We start from the raw sequence: 19,305 nt of genomic DNA, 5'->3' as shown, positions 1-19,305 counted from the left end.
GATGTCCTTTCTTCAAGTCCCACCTCCTCGTGAAGGAGGTGCGTTTTGACCCTCGAGCTCCTGGCAGAGCATAATGAACGACAGAAACGCGCGCAGACTTACTGGACACGTAACATGCAGCTGCCCTGGGACATCTTGTGAGCTATTTCGTTCCTCTGAGGCTGAGGAGAAAAGGTAAGAACGCTCGCAGTTGCATTTAGCGATTACGTTTATTTAAAGTTTATCGGATGAAGTCATTTGTTGTGAACGCAATGCTAAGGGAACGTTGTGAGAATGTATGTTGGCATTTGAATGGAGGTTTATGGCAGAAGGGATTCTGAAGTAGTTTCTTGTGCGTAATTGTTTAAAGCACATGCGAAATCTCGTGGAAAAGTAAACACCTGTGGCAGTTCAGCATGTTTTTCTGGAAGTAAGCGTATATGCCCACATTTACCTGCCTCTGTATTTTACATGACAAAGCACTTATCCCACGAGATCCACAGCAGGATATCTTCACATATACATGAAAAATAAAGTTTTATGCCATCCTCAGCCAAATACATAAAAACTCAAAAAGATAGTTATATTTTTAATAATATATATTTATATATTTAACAACGTAATGGAATATTTCATATGAAATCGTTTAAATACGTATTTAATACGGCTTTGAATGTGCTTTTATTCATACGTTAGAATGTGTCCTCTTTTATTTTATTTTTATGAGCAAAAAAAAAAAAGATTATCATAGATTACCGTGATTTACAGAAAAAAAATGCTGTTCAGTGTAACGATAATTTGTTTACCAATAATCATGTCAGATCGAGAATTGTCAGATGACGTTAAATTTGAATAATTAGCTTTATTAATTTATTAATGAATGACTCGTTTAAAATAAAATAAAACGTAGTATGATCACTTATTATTTTGTGGTATTTTAACGTGTACATGTTGTATGTTTTTATATGTTAATATATCATAATAGTTATCATAAGTATCCTCTGAAAGACGTCGGAATATTACTTTATTTGTATTTCCATTTTCTCAAAAGTTATTTGAAACATTGCATTAGAAATTAAACTTACAATAAATATGTTATCTGTGTTTGTAAATTTAATTTGATAAATTTAGCTAAACGGGATGGCCTGTATATATTAATGTTAATACATTTTCTAAAACGATAAAAAATTTATTTATATTGAAAAAAAAAAAATATATATATATATATATATATATATATATATATATATATATATATATATATATATATATATATATATATAAAATAAATAAAATAAAAATGAGAAATGGTGTGATTGTCACACGTATTAATAGTGTTTTGTAAAATAATACTAAAACAAATTCACTCAAATGGCAAACTTTTATTGAAATTTTATATATATATTCACATAACACTTGAGAATGAACTCCTCATCTGTTCAGCGTTATATTATAAGTATTATTACAAAGTGTTTTTCCCACTGCTTTTTTTGTTTTTGTAATGCATTGTAAAAAATGTGTGAATAAATCTCATGCAGGAAGCCGTGACCCGTTGACTTGGTGCTGGAGCTCGGTGGAGCGTGATGACCGTCACTTACACGGCCAGAGTGGCCAACGCGCGCTTCTGCGGCTTCTCCAAACTGCTGCTGGCCTGGAAGGGAAGCATCTATAAGGTCCTGTACAAAGAGTTCCTGGCCTTCTTCGCCATGTACGCGGCGATCAGCATCACATACAGGTGCGAAGCCGCGATAGTGTCCTCATCTGACGCTCTGGCTGAGAGTTGACTTTCCACCTTTTCTCCACCAGATTCTTCCTTGCGGACGATCAGAAGAGATACTTTGAAAAGCTGTCTATTTACTGCAACAACTACGCCAGTCTCATCCCAATGTCCTTCGTATTAGGTATACTCACTAACTACTGCTGAACATGTTTTAAGATAATCAAATTAATAAATATGCCTCTTTCTGTTATACAGTACCTTTTTTTTAATTTAATAAACACGGTATTGATTTAATTTGCAATTTTTTTTCTCTCTTCTGCTCAACAAGGCTACATTTATTTGATCAAATATACAGCATTAAATATTATTTTACGTACGAAAATATTCAATAATTTATCCTTGCAGACTGAATTTTCCAGCTTCCATTCTCCCGTGTTAAACCGTGATGTTTTTTTTGTTTTTTTTTTCCAGATTTGTTTGATGAAAGTATTTTAGAGTATTTAAAATAAAGCCTATTTAATCAATTTAACGCATCATTGCTCAATAAAAACATTAATTAAAAAAAAAAAAATGGTACAAACCTTAAATGATTAAATTGTATAAACGTGTGCATAAAGTGAGAGAAAAAGGATAATGTTTGGGTATATTTGTATGGGTCTAACCTTTAGGATATTAGGTCAAGATCATGCTCCATGAAGATATTTAGTTAATTTTCTGCATCAAAACTTGAGTAATTTTCTCAATATTTTAGATTTTTATTGATTTTTTTTTTGCACCCTCAGATTCCAGACCTTCAAATAGTTGCCATTCGGCCAAATATTGTTCGTCAAATTGTGTCCATTTAAAAAAAAAAAAAAAAAAAAAAAAAACCTTATGAATGATTTTGTGATGCAGGGTCACACGCATCCCAGAGTTCTTCGGTCCTGTTTGTTCACGTTGCTTCCGCACTAAAAATGTAGTAATTTATAAAAAAAAGGTATTTCCGAAGGCACTATCCCCAAGGAAACCTGCATTTGTTGAATGTTTTGCAGGGTTCTACGTGACACTGATAGTGAACCGCTGGTGGAGTCAGTACAGCTCCATCCCGCTGCCGGACCGGATCATGTGCACGCTCTCGGGGGGTGTTCAGGGCGGGGACGAGCACGGCAGGCTGCTGCGCCGCACGCTGATGCGTTACGTCAGTCTGTCCGCGCTCCTGATCCTGCGCTCCGTCAGCACGGCCGTCTTCAAGAGGTTCCCCACCATGGACCACGTGGTCGAAGCGGGTCAGACCTACAGCTACTCATCTAATGTTCACTAGCAGTAACGGAAGGAGCTGTCTGTAACGGTCGTTCATGCATACTTAGTTGCTTTTTCGCCTCGTAGTTCTGAAATTCTATTGCAATTCTTTTCTCAGACTTTTGAATTTGAATTTTTTTGTTCCCGGATATTTGAGAGAACGTCTTTTGAATTTTAGATATTTTTTTCTCTGAATTTTGAGGGAACATCTTTATTTTTTTCAGTTAACATCTTTCAAATGCAGAAACCTTTGTCTCGGAAATATCTCTTTCATGTTTAGATTTTGTTCTCAGTGTTTTTCTGTTAATTTCTTTTACATTTGTATTTTGAGTTAACATCATATTTACATTTTGTTCTCAGTTTTTTTTCATCTTTAATTTTTTTTCTCAAATTTTTCAGTTAACATCTTTTATATTAAAAGATATTTTAAAAAAAATGGTCAGATAACCCCTTTTAAATTGTTTTTTTTTCTCTAGAATTTCGAGTTAACATCTTTTGAATTTTTTCTCAGAATGTTGAGTTAACATTTTTTAGATGTAGATTTTTTTCTCAGAATTTTCAGTTAACATCTAACATTCAGTTAACTAATTTTTGTCAGATAACAAATTTTAAATAGTTTTTCTTTTCTCAGAAATTCGAGTTAACATCTTTTGAATTTTTTTCTCAGAAGTTTGAGTCAACATCTTATATACTTAAATATTTTTCCTCCTTTTATTGTTAATTTAGACTTCAATTCAGTTCAAACTTTATTTCTTACTTTAGTTCAGACTGTTTTTCTCAGAATTATTTATATTTCACTTTATATCTAATCTTGAGTAAAATGCACATTATGCGTTACAGACCGATTTTCAGAAGAAAAAAAATAAGAATGGTGAAACTTACAATTCTGATGGGGGAAAAAATGAATTGTGAGATGACAACTCAAAAAAGTGAAATACGAACTCAGTATAATTGTTCATTATCAACAAAAAAAAAAATACCGTGATTAAAAGTGTAAAATGAAAAGTCGCAGTTACTTTTTGGCTTCCATATAAGACCCTGAGGAACGTCTCTCTCTTTCCAGGTTTTATGACCAGAGAAGAGCGTAAGAAGTTTGAGAGTTTACACTCCCCCTATAATAAGTACTGGATCCCGTGCGTGTGGTTCACTAACCTGGCCGCCGTGGCTCGCTGCGAGGGCAGGATCAAAGATGACAACACGTACAAACTTCTTTTGGAGGTAACTGCACCCAGAAGGCCTTCGGAGGCTTTACATGGCGATCCTAATGTGATATTTCTGTTGTCTTTCCAGGAGCTGAATGATTTCAGAGGGAAGTGCAGCATGCTTTTTCACTACGACATGATCAGCGTGCCGCTGGTCTACACACAGGTCAGACACGCGCTCGAGACGAGAGACGCCCAGTGAGTCGAGCGGGGAATAAGAGCGTCATATTCTTGTCGCTCTCAGGTCGTGACGCTGGCGGTGTACAGTTTCTTCCTGGTGTGTCTGATTGGCCGTCAGTTCCTGGACCCGAGTCAGGGTTATCCGGGTCACGATCTCGACCTCTATGTCCCTATCTTTACTCTCCTGCAGTTCTTTTTCTATGCTGGCTGGTTGAAGGTCAGGAATCCCTACTGTGATTTAAATATGAATTATTAGATGCATTATTAGATTATTAGATGCATTATTAGATCCTCTTTCATTTATTAATATTAGCCTTTTCTTCAGTAATTAATGTTCGTTTGTGCAATCGTTCATCAGGTGGCAGAGCAGCTCATAAATCCATTCGGTGAGGATGATGATGACTTTGAGACCAACTGGTTGATTGATAGAAACTTCCAGGTTCTATTTACCGTTTGTAGTATACCAGATCAGTTTTAGTGGTGTTTTATTGTCAGGAGACACGTTGCTGGTTTGCTCGTTCACACCGTTGAGTCTGCGTGTGTGTTTGGAAGGTGTCTATGATGGCGGTGGACGAGATGTATGGAGATCTGCCCGTGATGGAGAGAGATCGTTACTGGAACGATTCGAACCCCCGTCCGCCGTACACAGCCGCCACGCTCTTTGTGCTGCGCAAACCCTCCTTCCAGGGCTCCACCTTCGACATGGCGTCAGTGCTCACCAAACACTAACACACCACGCACTTCATCTCAGCTTTTTAGTGCGATTTTTAGCATTTTATCTTCTGCTCACCAAGCTTGCATTCATTTGATACAACAAAAGACATTTTTGCTACTTAAAATAAGTGCTTTCTATTAGAACGTATCGTGAAATTTAATTTAAAGTCTTTAGTGTCACGCCATCCTTCAGAAATCATTCTAACATGCTGATTTAATTTTTCTTTTTATTATAATCAATATTAAGTATTTTTTGATGAATAGAAATTTCGAAAACTTATTTAGTAAGAATGCATTAAATTGATCAAAAGTGACGATAAATGTTCTGTTTTAGATAAATGGAATCGTCAAATAAACATGAAAAAAAAGTCTTCTCAGTTGTTTTTCAGCATAATAATAAATGTTTTGCTTAGCAGCTCATCAGAACATGATTTCTGAACGATGATATGACTGGAGTAACGATGATAAATATTCAAATCGTGGGAATAAATTACATTTTTAAATATATTCCGATAGAAAGAAATTATTTTAAATAGTTAATAATTTGTTAAAAAAATATGTAAATCACAATTCATTTTTCCCAAAATAATACTTTTATTCAGCGTTTATGAATTTAAATTGACCACAATTGACAATAAAGACAAAGGGTTACAAAAATCAGATTTTAAATAATCTTCTAGGAATACAAATTTTATATCAAATATTCAAATTTATATATATCTAATTTAATAAAACATTACTATTGTCAAATAAACTATATATATATATATATATATATATATATATATATATATATATATATATATATATATAGTTTATTTGACAATAGTAATGTTTTATTAAATTAGATAAATGTATCCATGGTGAAAGATTTTTTTTTAGAAGCATCTGTGGTGTATTTCTTTGAAACGATGTTATTCTGAAATGATGTCTGAAGTGAAAAAAAAATAACTTTAACAATTTAAATCCCTAGAATTCCCAAAGAGGACATGCATTTCCAGCCTCTGGAGGAGATCGCTGAAAACCTGGAGGAATCTGTGACACGCAATCACAACCTGGCCCTCTTTAACCGGCTGCTAGGCTCCGCCCCCTCTCCCACAGGCTTCGTGGGCGGAGCCTTACGGCGCACCTCCGCCCAGCTGCAGCGCTTGACCCGCTCCGTCAGCCCCGACCCGTCCTTCTCCGACGCGGAGGACGAGGAAGACAAGAGCGTGGGGAGGAGCACGGGATCCATGCCGTCTGGACTCGGCCTGGACACCACCCAGAGCACCATCTGCAGCTGCGGAGGACTCATCGGCACCTGTCCTCCTCTGTCCGGGGCGGAAGTCCACGCGCAAGGTGAGAGAGCTGGAGAGAAGATGACCGAAAAACAGCCACAAGTGCCAAAAATCCCGCCTCCCACGGCGCGGACGTCCACAGGCAGGAGGAGTCCTCTTGCTCTGGCGGTCAAGTCTCATTTCTGGACCTCAAACGCCACCAACCGCTCCGTGCCGGACTTCTTCTCCTTCCATCCTATCGGTGACCCGCTAAAGGTCATGACCCCCAAACCACAGCGGAGCGACGGCAAAGCAGAAGCAGCGTCTTTGCTGGCTGTCCCGTCGATTGAAGTCTCCACGTTCCCACAGAACACAGGAAGAAAGCAGATGCTGGCCGATTCACAGCTGCTGCCCTCGAACGGTCAAACCCAATGTCAGTGTGCAGGTCTAGGGTCGGAGGTCACGGGGGCAGGGGGTCCGGTCAAACAGTGACCAAATACACTGAGAAGCAGATCCTGCTTATATTATTTTTTTAATACATTAATTTAGACAATGTTTGGAGATCATTTAACTGTATTTGTAGACTAATCATGCGACTCAACCATAATAAGCACTTAAATCCATCTAGTTTTTCTAGTTTCTTGAAAATTAATCGAGTGCATGTTTATATAAAATAGCAACACGTGACCAAAAATTGCATTTGAATATGCAACAATAAATTAAAGAATGAATAGGACACAAGCAACGCTCTTATGAATATGAATAAAAGGGTTTAGATGATTATTAGGTTTGATCCAAACTGTAATGATGGGAATGATCCTCATGAGGGCAGTATTGCAGCAGTCTTCTGGTTCTTTCTGATCCATCGGTGAAACACAAAACAAGTAACAATATGTTAAGCAAAGCTATGCATTTATTCTCTCTCTATATATAGTTTACAACAGAATGAGTTTCTAGTTTTACAATAGGAACAGAAAGAAGTCTAATTAAAAGCTGGGAAACTGAATTCAAGGTTTTATTAAATTATATTAATCATTGCACAAAAGAATTCACTTACAGAAATGTTTCACGATCTCATCATCAAGGTTGAAAATATTGCCGTTAAAGAAGAAGCATCAGTTTTATTGAAGGAAATGAGGAGACACTATGCACACGTTTTTTATATATTTGCTGGAAAGCGAAAGTCTTACATTTCTCTAGACGACTGTAAATTATATTTTTTAATAAAAGGAAAACGTTTCTCCCCGATATTTATTTTCTTTGTCTTTGAATATTTAAATATGTGTACTATTTTATTACTAAAATATATCCCTAAAACTTCACAGAGTGCAGGATGTTGAATAACCCTGACAGGTGGAGTTTATAACACTGAGCAAAAAAAAGATGAAATAAGAAATAAGATGATTTAGCAGTCTTTGGAATGAAGATAAGCAGTCCTTTAAAATGTCAAAAGAAATGATTTTTTCCATTTTATTTCTGCTTTTCTCTCTGCGAGGCTTGGCAGGCGCAATGTGCTTTAGGATGTCTGTGCATGCAGTATTTAAAAGCACAAAAAGTGTTGATCTGCATCTAGATCAGAAGTGTTCGTGAGTAGGCTTGAGATGAGCGAATATCAGACGCATGAAAAATAACTGGAAAATAATCAGAAATAAAGATTCGAATGATCTCCATTTCTCTTATAGAGAGGCCGAGGGAGAGCATTAAGTCCAAGTCGTGTCCTAAAACTCGCGTGGGTTGTTTATAAATGTGGAGGCCGACGGATCAAAGTTTATATAATAGGTTCAGACCGGTCAAGTACAGCTGAGCTTCAAAGCTGGAGAATATAGTAGATGCTAACAGTCCTTAGCAATGATGGCTAACCACCTTTACCAGGGAGGCGGGGAGAGTTTTTATAAATATGATCTCTGGTATGGATTGAAATCAAATCTGTGTGTATGCACAATTTATAAATGAGGCCCCTTGAGTCGGCCAGGGATTCAAACCAATCAAAATAAGCATCTTCCGCTCCATTCAAGAGACTTGGAGTTTTTTTTTCTTATAAATCTAGTGTATATTGATATTGAAGGGGAAAAAAAAAAAGGTATTTAAAAGCAACATAAAACGAAGGGGTGTGAATATTTATGTATATATTTATATGTGTGTGTGTAACATATATTTTCATAAATACATACGTTATACAAATACTCCTTTAGTGTCCACAGGGAAGCGAATTTATTGCATTTAAAGCAAATGGCAAAGACAAATATAACGTGACTTGCTTTGAAACAAGTAACAATCACATGGTCCGGACATTTCCAGAGCAGTCCTAAAAGGTTTATATCGTTCAAAGGTTTATACATTTCAAAGCTACTTCAGAACGACGACTAGACAGATGCATTTTATGGGAGCGAGCTGTAAACAGACACTGCGGTGGTTTTGAAACTCTCCTAAAACGTTGAGCATTCAGCCGAGACCCTGGCAGGACTTTCCCGTCTGTTCTCATCATGATATCAGTCCGGCGTATTAGCAGCCACGCACCCATCCCTTTTCATTCGATCCCCGAGGGGCCTGCTCAAGTGACTCAAACGATTCATTTTAAGGGGTTTATGCCGTATTCTTACAGTTTGGTTGGCATTTCATACTACATATACGCTTGTGAGAGAGTCTCTCTTCCGGTGTACGTGTTAGAGCGAGAGAGGGAGTGTGTTCGTGCGTGTGAATGTTTGCCTTCAGGTACGAGTGTTTGCCGAGAGGCGATCATTAACATCCACAGCTGCTCTGTCCATCGGGGGGCGTGTCTTGCAGAGCCGGGCCTTTGTGATTGGTTAACACGCTCGGGTCTCCGTCCAAGCTCTCGTTCATTTTGTCGCAGATGATATCGACCAGCCGCTCGAACACCTGCTTGACGTTAATGTTATCCTTCGCGCTGGCCTCGAAAAACTGGAAGCCTGCAAAAAGGCGGCGGGGAAAGAGAAAAAAGAGGAAGAGATATAGAGTCGTACAATAAGACGATAATAAAACTATCATTTACTAACCCAAATTTTTGAATTCAGAGTAAACGCATTATTCACATATAATTAAGCTGATGTGGATAATATTAAAAAACAGCAACTATTGGCTGACCAGTAATTATATTTGAATGTATTGTGCTAGTAATAATGATATTTGATATTTTTATTAGGTTACGGTTTGTGTTTCTAATCGTCTCGTGTGTTTTTTTCTCTCTCCACCCTCCTGTTTTTTTTTGTCTGAACACTGATAGTTTTTTTTTTTTTTTATTATATTTGTTATTATAAAATTATTTTCTTTGACTTGTATAGTGTAGTCATTTGATTATCGACCATAATATTCAGTTTGGCCGATATGTGAGACTTTCATTTTGATAGAAAAAAAAAAAATTGCTTTTAACAGTTATAATAAATTAAAAGCAAACACCATAATGCTTTTTAATATATACACTTTTATATCATCAAGTCTCTGGATATCAAATGTATATTTCATTCCAAATGTTGGTGAATCCAGCTGTTGGGTCTTTTTGTGTTACATTTTATACATTATTTAAGTAGATGCACACCCTTTGAGCAGCACATGTTTTAAAAAGCTTGTATCATTCCTTCCTGTCTTTTTTTTTTTTTTTTTTTTTTGTCCAAATAAGGCTCTGAAGCACAGAGGAAACTGAGAGAGTGATGGGCCATGAACACTCGCCAAGCATTCGGCTTTAAATTAAACTTCATGTCAGTTGGCCCTCAACCCTATTGAGAACATTTTCAACATAGTTTAATGAAATTTCTTTTTCCCCCTTCCTGTACTTCCGAATTCATTACGACCACGTGTTTTTAATGTGGAAAAGAGAAGAAAGAGTTTCTGAAGAACATCCAGGTAACTCTGTGTTATATAAAGGAAATGCATGGGAACTGTAGCCTGAGTCTGTAAAACTTCAAAATGACAAGAAGGGAATTTTTTTGAAACACAACATGTTATGCTATATAACAAATAACGCAGAATAAAATCTAACAGTAAGATTTTTTTTTTGACGGGGATTGCAAAAGAAGTTAATTTCAGAAGCTTCATTTAGAGGCTTGTGTGTGTGAATGTTGTTTTTTAACTGTCCCGTAACATGCCTAGATCATTCGCCAGTCTCTGTCCATCCTCTCTGGACACCAGTCTGTCGTCCTCCAGATCACATTTGTTTCCCACCAGAATCACCTGAGCGTTGTCCCATGAGTACGTTTTAATCTGTGTTGCCCTGGAGAAAAACACACACACACACACACACACACAAATTCAGTCCGCTCCATGCTCATGAGCGCCCCCTTGGAGGTTGTTAGGAAATGAACATTTGACCTTTCAGTCTCACTCTTGCAGTCATTGCAGGAAGTGTGACTCTAGTACAATAAATAAAGAAAGTAAACTCACCAGTCTTGCACAGCATAGAAGGACTCCTGGTTAGTGATGTCGTACATTAGCAAGAAGCCCATGGCCCCTCTGTAGTACGCTGTGGTGATAGTGCGGTACCTTTCCTGCCCTGCTGTGTCCTGAGCAACAACACACAAGAAATACAAGCTTTAACTTCTAAAGCTTTTACTATACCTACAGGTCAATAAACACACACACACACACACACACACACACACACACACACACACACACACACACATACACATACACACACACACACATACACATACACACACATACGCAAAAGTCTACTTAATGAGCAATTTTTTTAATAATGATTCATTGCTGTTATTTCTTGTTGGTAGAGTGTAATATTACAGTAAAGCATTGACTGTGAAAAAGTGGGATATTTAACCATTAATTATAAGTGCAACAAAAAAACTATATAATACATACGTACACACAAACACACACACACACACAGACACACAGACACACACATACATACATACATATGTGTGCGTACTTATGTATTACTGCAATCAAACAATTATTGGGTGAATAATTGCATTCAAATAAAACTTCCATTTATAAATGTATATATAAACTTCTATTACATCTATAAATATACTTAATATATAAATATATATATTTTTTAAATATATACACAATCAAAACAGAATATGTTGGACAATTTCATCATTTTGAAATCAGTTTAAATATATATATGAAATATTTACCTTGTTTCTATTAATATAAATTTTTGTCAATAAAAAAAGAAACCAATTATTCAAGTAAATGCAATGCAAACAGAACAGAGTCAGAGGTTTAGAGTTTAACAGCCATGTAATTGTGGTAACTAGGCAACGTTTGATTAGTTTCCACGATACCGAGAAGCCTTGACTTGATTTAGAATGCTGTGACCTCACCTATGTAGATAACCATGGTAACCACTGGTTTGGGCAGCTGCTCGGGGCTCGTACATATGCAAGTATTGTATTTTAGGGGAAATCAGGCTAATGGGAGCTCGACAAAAGCCTCAGCCCCTTCTTTCAACAGAGATAAGATGTGCCACCTGCCCTTTACACACACACACACACACACACACACACACACACACACACACACACACACGACGACTGACTTCACAACAAAGACAAGTCGACCATATCTATAAACATTGGGCCTTCCGTGAAAGATCTTAAAGCAGGCCTTAGAGTCAGGAAATGTCAATGAAAATTTTCCTTGACATCCATGACTATGTCAATATTACAGCAGTTAAATGTACAGAGCTCTGATGACTAATCTAATGTAATGTATAATATTTGCTCTTCCTTCATAGCAGAATGACTCAAATTACTTGCGTCGTTGTTTTTAAATCAAGAACTCCGCCTCTGAGCAAACACAAAAATGTTAAAGTGAACACGCACATAATACTTTCCACAAATAAGGTCCAAAGAGTTTATAAGAAGCAGTGGACGCATAAATCCACAAGGGAAATAAATGATTGGATCAACTACTATACACCTTAAGCTCTTTGACGAGGATTTGCACTTCTTGAAATTAACTTACAGATACAAGAAAAGTGTTATTTTGATAGTTTTAATGGGTAATTCAAAGTAGCAAAAATAACTAAAAATAAATTAACAAAATTGAAAAATATAAAATTAAACATTTTAATTAACTGTAATCATTAATAAAAATTAGAGATAGACATAATATTTATAATTTATATTTATAATATATATATATATATATATATATATATATATATATATATATATATATATATATATATATATAATATTTACATTCTCAGTTTATTAAAAAGAACAAATAAATGAATAATAACAATAATAATACACAAATATTTGAACGATTTAAGTCCCTATATATATATATATATATATATATATATATATATATATATAATATTTACGTTCTTAGTTTATTAAAAAGAACAAATAAATAAATAATAACAATAATAATACACAAATATTTGAACACTTTAAGTCCCTATTTTTCACCTTATTAGTGGAGTGTTTAATAATAAACTTGCATGTATAAAGACTTAAACATTATTGGCTTACTTCATACTGGACATTCTCACTGCAATACCAATATAGTCAATAAAACATGACTAATTATTAACTAAACATCTCCAAACACTTAGTCAAGAGAAAAGTCTCTGTGTCTTTCCCACCCACTAGATACACTACACACACACACACACACACACATCAAAAGGCTTGGCCTGCACTCTTGGATCTCAATGCGTAATGCAAATAATAAAATGCAAATAACCATACATCTTTGCAAGAGAAAAATAAATAGATGCATACATTTTTAAAAGAAAGGGGAAAACCTCATTTAGACTACATTGAGTATGGATTCACGGGGAAATTTAAAATGCAAATTTAAATGCAAAAAGCTTAAAGGAACATGGCACATTTGTTTGAAAATAGGCTCATTTTCCGACTCACCTAGAGTTAAACAGTTGAGTTTTACAAGGTGCTTGGCGTTTTCAGTCTTAAAATAGTCCCAAGCATTTTAATGCGCCATTATCACTGTGCCTGCTGCGGCCATCGAGAGGCAGCATGGTTCCTTGATTATTGAAAATCGCAACTTTTCATTTTCCCGTCGGCCTTAGTACGCAACGTAACTACAGAAAAGTCCATTTTTAAACAGGAAAAGTAGTGAAACTCATTGAGTGAGATGCTAATGCTAATCAGATTCAATGATCTGTGGTGAGCTGCAGCTTTTTTTTTTTTTTTTTAAGTGGCATGTTCCTTTAAATTCGGTTTTTGCCTGATAAGCTTGTACGGTAAACATGCCGTAAATACACCCCTGCATGGGGTGGTCACTTGATAGCCAATGTAAAATGTGCATCCTAAAGTGAAACCTCTGATCTAACGTACGATAAAACGCCAGTGTAATATGATCCTTCAATTGGGACTGTGCCATCAGCGGTGCATTAGACTGTTGGCTAATGATAAAACTGGTAAAATACATATAAATAAAAAATACTCAATATCACAGAGACTCGATGGTGGACTCTATTGACCTTTCACTCTATTGGGCCTTTAAACAACAGCCTGGCAATGCATTACAGCGTGCCAAAAACATCACTGTCCTTCTTGCGTGTAAAAAGCGAGATATTTCAGCTCTGTTCCAGTCTACTGCAGTCACAGCTGAGCTGTTCCACGGCGGGTCATCAACAAACGAGTGCATTCTGGGAAACGATACTCAACACCTCTGAGGCGTCCTCACCCACTTCCTTTCATCAACAGAAAGACTCGTCGCTTCCTCTCTCGAGGAAGGCTGCGGCTGTGAACTGGCACACAGCAATAACAACTCAATTACAGTGTCAGAATTTAAAGAAAGTAACTGTACATTTGACTTAGAACGAGACTAGGCCCGGGCTGTTGATATTGCGTCTCGGAATTGATTTAATTAGTGATTCAGAGCGACGGCAGATGCATGGCTGGTCTGGATGGTCAAAAAGCACACCCAGTTTCATTTTATGGCTTTTATTTTCTATAGGTTCCCTCAAAATGGATTTGGGCCTGTGTGTGTGTGTGTGTGTGTGTGTGTGTGTGTGTGCGCATCAAATGATGGGGTGATTCTGGATGTTTTGTAACATTAACCATCACCGCTGACACACACACCTCACCTAGATTATCTTGATCAAAGTATCAGTAAGTCATGCTGACATATGATTAGCAGATCCTCTTTTCACAACATTCGACTTTGGTAATAACTCTTTTTCTTTCTGGCTTAAATTGTAATCATGTGTAAACTGAATTGTAAAAACAATATTAATTTTGTCCACTGATATTTAAAAAGAGTTTTTTCAATTTTCAATGCCATTTGCGGTGCTTCATCGCTACTGTATTTCATTCTCTCATTAAAGCCGTTAAGTACACAGTACTTGTCGTTTTGTCTTACTTTTCAATGTTTTTTTAAATTAAAGTAAAAAAAATCTGTGGGAAGTTAAGGCCCGTTCCCCAAGGGTTGCCAGGTCTGCAAAACAAAACCACCCCAACAGCTATTCAAAACAAAAACAACGCATTTTTCGCTTTCGTCGCAGGTCTGCTAAATTAAGAAAAGATTGCTTTAATCCACAGACAACAGTGTAAAAGCAGCCCAGTTTCCAGAATTGCAAACCCTGTCATTTACACCAAGACAGATAGCTATAAAAATAGCAATAATGATAACTTTATTAACACTCGTACCAAGAGAGGGTAATGTTCTGTTTAGGTGCACAATGCAGTTTTGTCATCTGTTGCTTTAAATGCTCAAGCGCTTTAAAAAGCAGGATGGGATCTAATTGGCTGCCATTGTTTTTTTGATTCATCAACTAGAAAAAAAAATCCTTCTGAAAGTGATTCCAGCTATTTTATTCCTCGATATGGTTATCATTAAAGCTGCGGCGGGTTATAATATTCTCTGCAATGAATATGAATATGAAAGGTCATTACAACTTTTCATCTCACAATTCTGACTTCTCAAAATTGATATATAAACTTGCATTATAAAGTTATAAAGTCAGAATTGAGAGACAAAGTTGCAATTGCAAAAAAAAAAAGTCTGCATGGTATAATGATGAATTGTGTCTTTTTATCTGACATTATAATTCTAACTTTTTTTCTCGGATATGCACGTTTATATCTTGCATATCTTCAACTCTTTTTTGAGGGGAAAAAGACTGATTTATTCTCAAATTGCAACTTCATATCTCACAATTCTATATAAATCGCGATTGCAAGTTTATATCTCACAGTTCTGAGAAAAAAAGTCATAGCAATTAGTCCAGAGCTTAAATGAACACAAATTTACCAAAAGTCAATTTTAAGGAAAGTCTGTTCGCTCCGCAGCAATATTTGAACGCCTCCGAGCAGCTCAAACAAGTCCTATCGAAATGAATGGTGGAATCCTGAAATCTCATCGCAGTTAAATTAAGCCTACGTATTACAAATTTAAAAAAAAAAGCATATTTTTCTGCACATGCTCATTTATATTGTGCTCATGACTTAGCATTGGCTGGTCCAGTCTCAGGTTTCCATGGGAACCAGAGCTTCTAAGGCCGCTGCAGTGACGCAATGACTTTATTGATCAGCGATTGGCTCATTTATTTAGAAGGCGGGACTATTGCGCCACATCGCGCATTATAGCTTCTCCCATTCCTAAGACTTTGCATTTCCACAGTCTTCGATCCGACTCACCATTTTAACTATATAAACGCCTCCAGAAGTCCTATCCATCAAACTCACCCATATTTGCAGTTTGACTCGTTTCTCGTTGCGGTACACCGTTTTGACTTTGAAGTCGATGCCGACCGTGCTGACAAACGCAGAGGTGAAGGAGTCGTCAGCGTAACGAAACAGGAAACTAGTTTTCCCCACACTGCTGTTGCCGATGATGAGCAGCTTGAACATGTAGTCAAAATTCTGATCGGCTACATCCTTCTGGACCTGCGTCTGCTGACGGGTATCGTTGGCCGACGCCATCTAGAGGGGTGGAGGGAAAGCGGAGTTATATGGTCAACATTTAGAGCAAAAATAAATAATATGCATAATGCAATTACTTCTGTCGTTTAAATCAAGAACTTTCTTTTCATGTCAAGCTCTGAGGCATTTAGCTGAAGCCCTGTTGATGCTCTGGACCTCTACTATATAAAGTCTTTCAGCACTGTCATCTATCTATCTTTCTTTCTTTCTTTGTACATCAGACATGCTGAGCGAGGATCTTTCCTTGATTAAGAACCAATACAGCTGAGACCAGCTCAGCACATTTCATTCTGGCCAAAACCCGGGAATCACATAATGAGAGTATATTTATTTCGTGTAAACTTTATTACTCGATTGCTATTTTATCGTTATACTTAGGCTACCAGTGTAAATTATATATTTTTTTAATTTAGATTTTAATTTTAATTTTTAAATTAAGATTTTAAATAAAGATTTTTACATTTTATTTAGATTTTTAAATAATTTAGATCTATAATTCATATTTATTTCGGTTAACTTTACTGATCATTTATTTTAGATGTTTTTTAAATTAACAAAAATGCTCTTAAAGGCTTTCGTTTCAATGCAATTTTCGGCAAAAATTTTAAATCCCAGTACGTTCATCAAGCAAGCTATCATATAACACAGCTCCTAAATGATATTTATTACCGTTCATGTATTTTATGGCCCTTTTTGGGGGCTGACAGACTTAATGGAAGCTCTTAATGGAAAAAAACTCTTCTGAACGTCTTTAAGAAAAACGAAAGAAACCCTCTAATAACATGTGACTTTTTTTTTTAAACTAAACAAGTATTAACATCCTGCTCAAACACGAGAAAGAGGTGACCACATCTACACCTAGGAGCACCTGAAGAGGGAGTTACCAGGATATGACACACCTTGCACATATGAATGAACACAATGCGGTGACTATGCAATTGTAAATAAAACGATAAAGCATCCCTATGCGCAGGAAAAGAGAAAAATCAGATGGCAAGCTTTGATCTGGTCGACACAGGCAGCTGACCCTACAGATCTGTCAAACGCAGTATCAGCATCTTCCAGTAAAACACACTTCTACATGTCATCAATAACTGCGCTTTGAAACTGAAGGGAGATGCAGTCGCGCTTCCATATGGACGTCTCTCTCTTCTGAGCAAACGCAGAAAAATAAAACGTGCAAACACAAGTGGGTGACTAACCTTATCCGGCTCTTCTCAGAGGTGGTTATTTTATTCCGTAAAGTTGATGTTGCGCTTTCCCCTCTGCTTTTTTTTCCCCTCGGACATCCAGTCCTCGCAGATCCAGTTTCACTTTTTCCTCAAAACACACTGGAAAGGGTCCGCTCGCCTTATCGCTTTAAAAGCCGACCATTCCCTTCCCTGAAGAGGGGCGTTGCAAAGGCAGACGCTTGACGACTGCAGCGACCTGGCCGTCGACCAGTTTTTATTTGCGCTGACGGCTCGTCGAAACTGTTTCCAGATCAGCCAGAGCTGGCGGCCTGAGCTTACAGAGCAACCAATCAACAGGTCCCCTGTCAGCCGCGCGGCTCTGCATTTACATACGGGGCATTCTGCGAAACCGGGGCCACCAGCGTTGGCAAATGATGGAGACATAGTTTGATAGTTTAATTACAGATGCTTTCTGGACGATGTCATGAATGTTTCTTGCACTTTTTAAAGAATTTAAAGCGGGCATGTCTACAAATCTACATCCACTTTTCAATAAACATTTTACCGGTTAATCAGCTATTTAAAATCATAATTAAACGTTTTTATGTGCAAATATATATATATATATATATATATATATATATATATATATATATATATATATATATATATATATATATATATATATGGATAGTTTATATATATATATATATATATATAGTATATATATATATATATATATATATATATATATATATATATATGCATAGTTTATATATATATGCATAGTTTATATATATATATATATATATGCATAGTTTATAAATAAATATATATATATATATATATATATATATATATATATATATAGTTTATATATATATATATATATATGCATAGTTTATATATATATATGTATAGTTTATATATATATATATATATATATGTGTGTGTGTGGGTGGGTGTACTGCACATATATTTTGTATATATAAACACACAAACATGCATTTAAGAAAAAATGTGTGTGTATGTATATATATATATATATATATATATATATATAGTATGCAAGTAAAGTAATTAATCGTTGTCCAGAATAAAATAAAAAATATTTAAAATAATAAAAATGAAAAAAAAAAACAACAACAACTATTTATTAAATGCACCATTTGAACTTTATTCAAAACGAAACCCCAACATTAAATTCAGGAAACAGTAACAGTTACCGTTTTTAAATCTGTCCTTTATCTTTTTTTAAAAGTGTAATATTCAGGTGCATATACAGAAACAAGTTTATCTAAAATCTCTCAGTCACGAAAGAGGAACACGAATGCGAGTGCATCAGGAATTGAGCAATCAAAGGCACGGCGATGAAGCGAACACACACAGGTTTCAGCTTGCTTTACGCACAAGGCTTTTACAATCAGAGACGTGCATTATTTTAGAAGATGGGTTTATCTGAACTAGCTTTTACTTAAACTAGGGCACGTTTAAAAAAAAAAAAAAAAGTTACGTTAACTGAACTAAGTTAAGATAAATTAAACGTTTCAATGACAACATTTTTGCATAAAAACTGGAAAATTGTCATTAAGAGTAAAAATTCTTGACATAAAATAAACTCTGTGTATAACTTTGTAAACTGCAAGGGGGAAAAAGCAAACGTAAAGCCCTATCTGTCCTTACAAGTCTTTATATTTAGCTGCCCATTGGTGCACCGAGGTTTGTGATTGGCTGGATCGTTGGCCTCCCACAGCTTCAGGAACTCCTGCCGATAGGGCCCCACGAGCTCCGGCTCCTCCGTAACCATGACGTTTTCGTTGTTGCTCTGGACTGCGGTTAGGGTCCAGTTGAGGGAGCCAGTGATCAGCTTCCTGCCGTCCACCAATGCAAACTTATGGTGCATATGAACAGCCGAGC

General features: G+C 36.2%; 3 protein-coding genes across 4 annotated transcripts in view; 1 reads left to right on the top strand and 2 right to left on the bottom strand.

The window, feature by feature from the left end:
- Positions 1-1,543: 1,543 nt before the first annotated feature.
- best2 (bestrophin 2) lies at positions 1,544-8,389 on the top strand. Its single transcript, XM_043233764.1, has 9 exons — positions 1,544-1,714; positions 1,786-1,880; positions 2,731-2,964; positions 4,041-4,195; positions 4,268-4,345; positions 4,424-4,576; positions 4,718-4,798; positions 4,912-5,066; positions 6,047-8,389. The coding sequence occupies exons 1-9, from the start codon at positions 1,563-1,565 to the stop codon at positions 6,819-6,821; spliced, it is 1,878 nt and encodes a 625-aa protein (XP_043089699.1). The 5' UTR covers positions 1,544-1,562; the 3' UTR covers positions 6,822-8,389.
- Positions 8,390-8,523: 134 nt separating this feature from the next.
- Positions 8,524-17,654, bottom strand: rab3da (RAB3D, member RAS oncogene family, a). Its single transcript, XM_043233741.1, has 5 exons — positions 17,419-17,654; positions 15,980-16,216; positions 10,725-10,843; positions 10,430-10,554; positions 8,524-9,256 (listed from the first exon to the last, which is right to left on the bottom strand). Exons 2-5 carry the CDS (start codon positions 16,214-16,216, stop codon positions 9,069-9,071), a joined length of 669 nt encoding a protein of 222 aa, XP_043089676.1. The 5' UTR covers positions 17,419-17,654; the 3' UTR covers positions 8,524-9,068.
- An 890-nt stretch (positions 17,655-18,544) lies between these two features.
- pld6 (phospholipase D family, member 6) overlaps positions 18,545-19,305 on the bottom strand; it is a 3,641-nt gene continuing 2,880 nt past the window's right edge. For both annotated transcript variants that reach the window (XM_043246697.1, XM_043246707.1), the window contains exon 4: positions 18,545-19,305. This exon is cut by the window's right edge and continues 24 nt beyond it. In XM_043246697.1, the coding sequence (XP_043102632.1) occupies positions 19,058-19,305 (248 nt within the window). In that variant the 3' untranslated portion in view covers positions 18,545-19,057.

Source organism: Puntigrus tetrazona, chromosome 1, assembly GCF_018831695.1.
Source record: "Puntigrus tetrazona isolate hp1 chromosome 1, ASM1883169v1, whole genome shotgun sequence".
NCBI lineage: Eukaryota > Metazoa > Chordata > Actinopteri > Cypriniformes > Cyprinidae > Puntigrus > Puntigrus tetrazona.
Note: the sequence above shows the minus strand (reverse complement) of the source record. Positions and strands in the feature narration are given on the sequence as shown.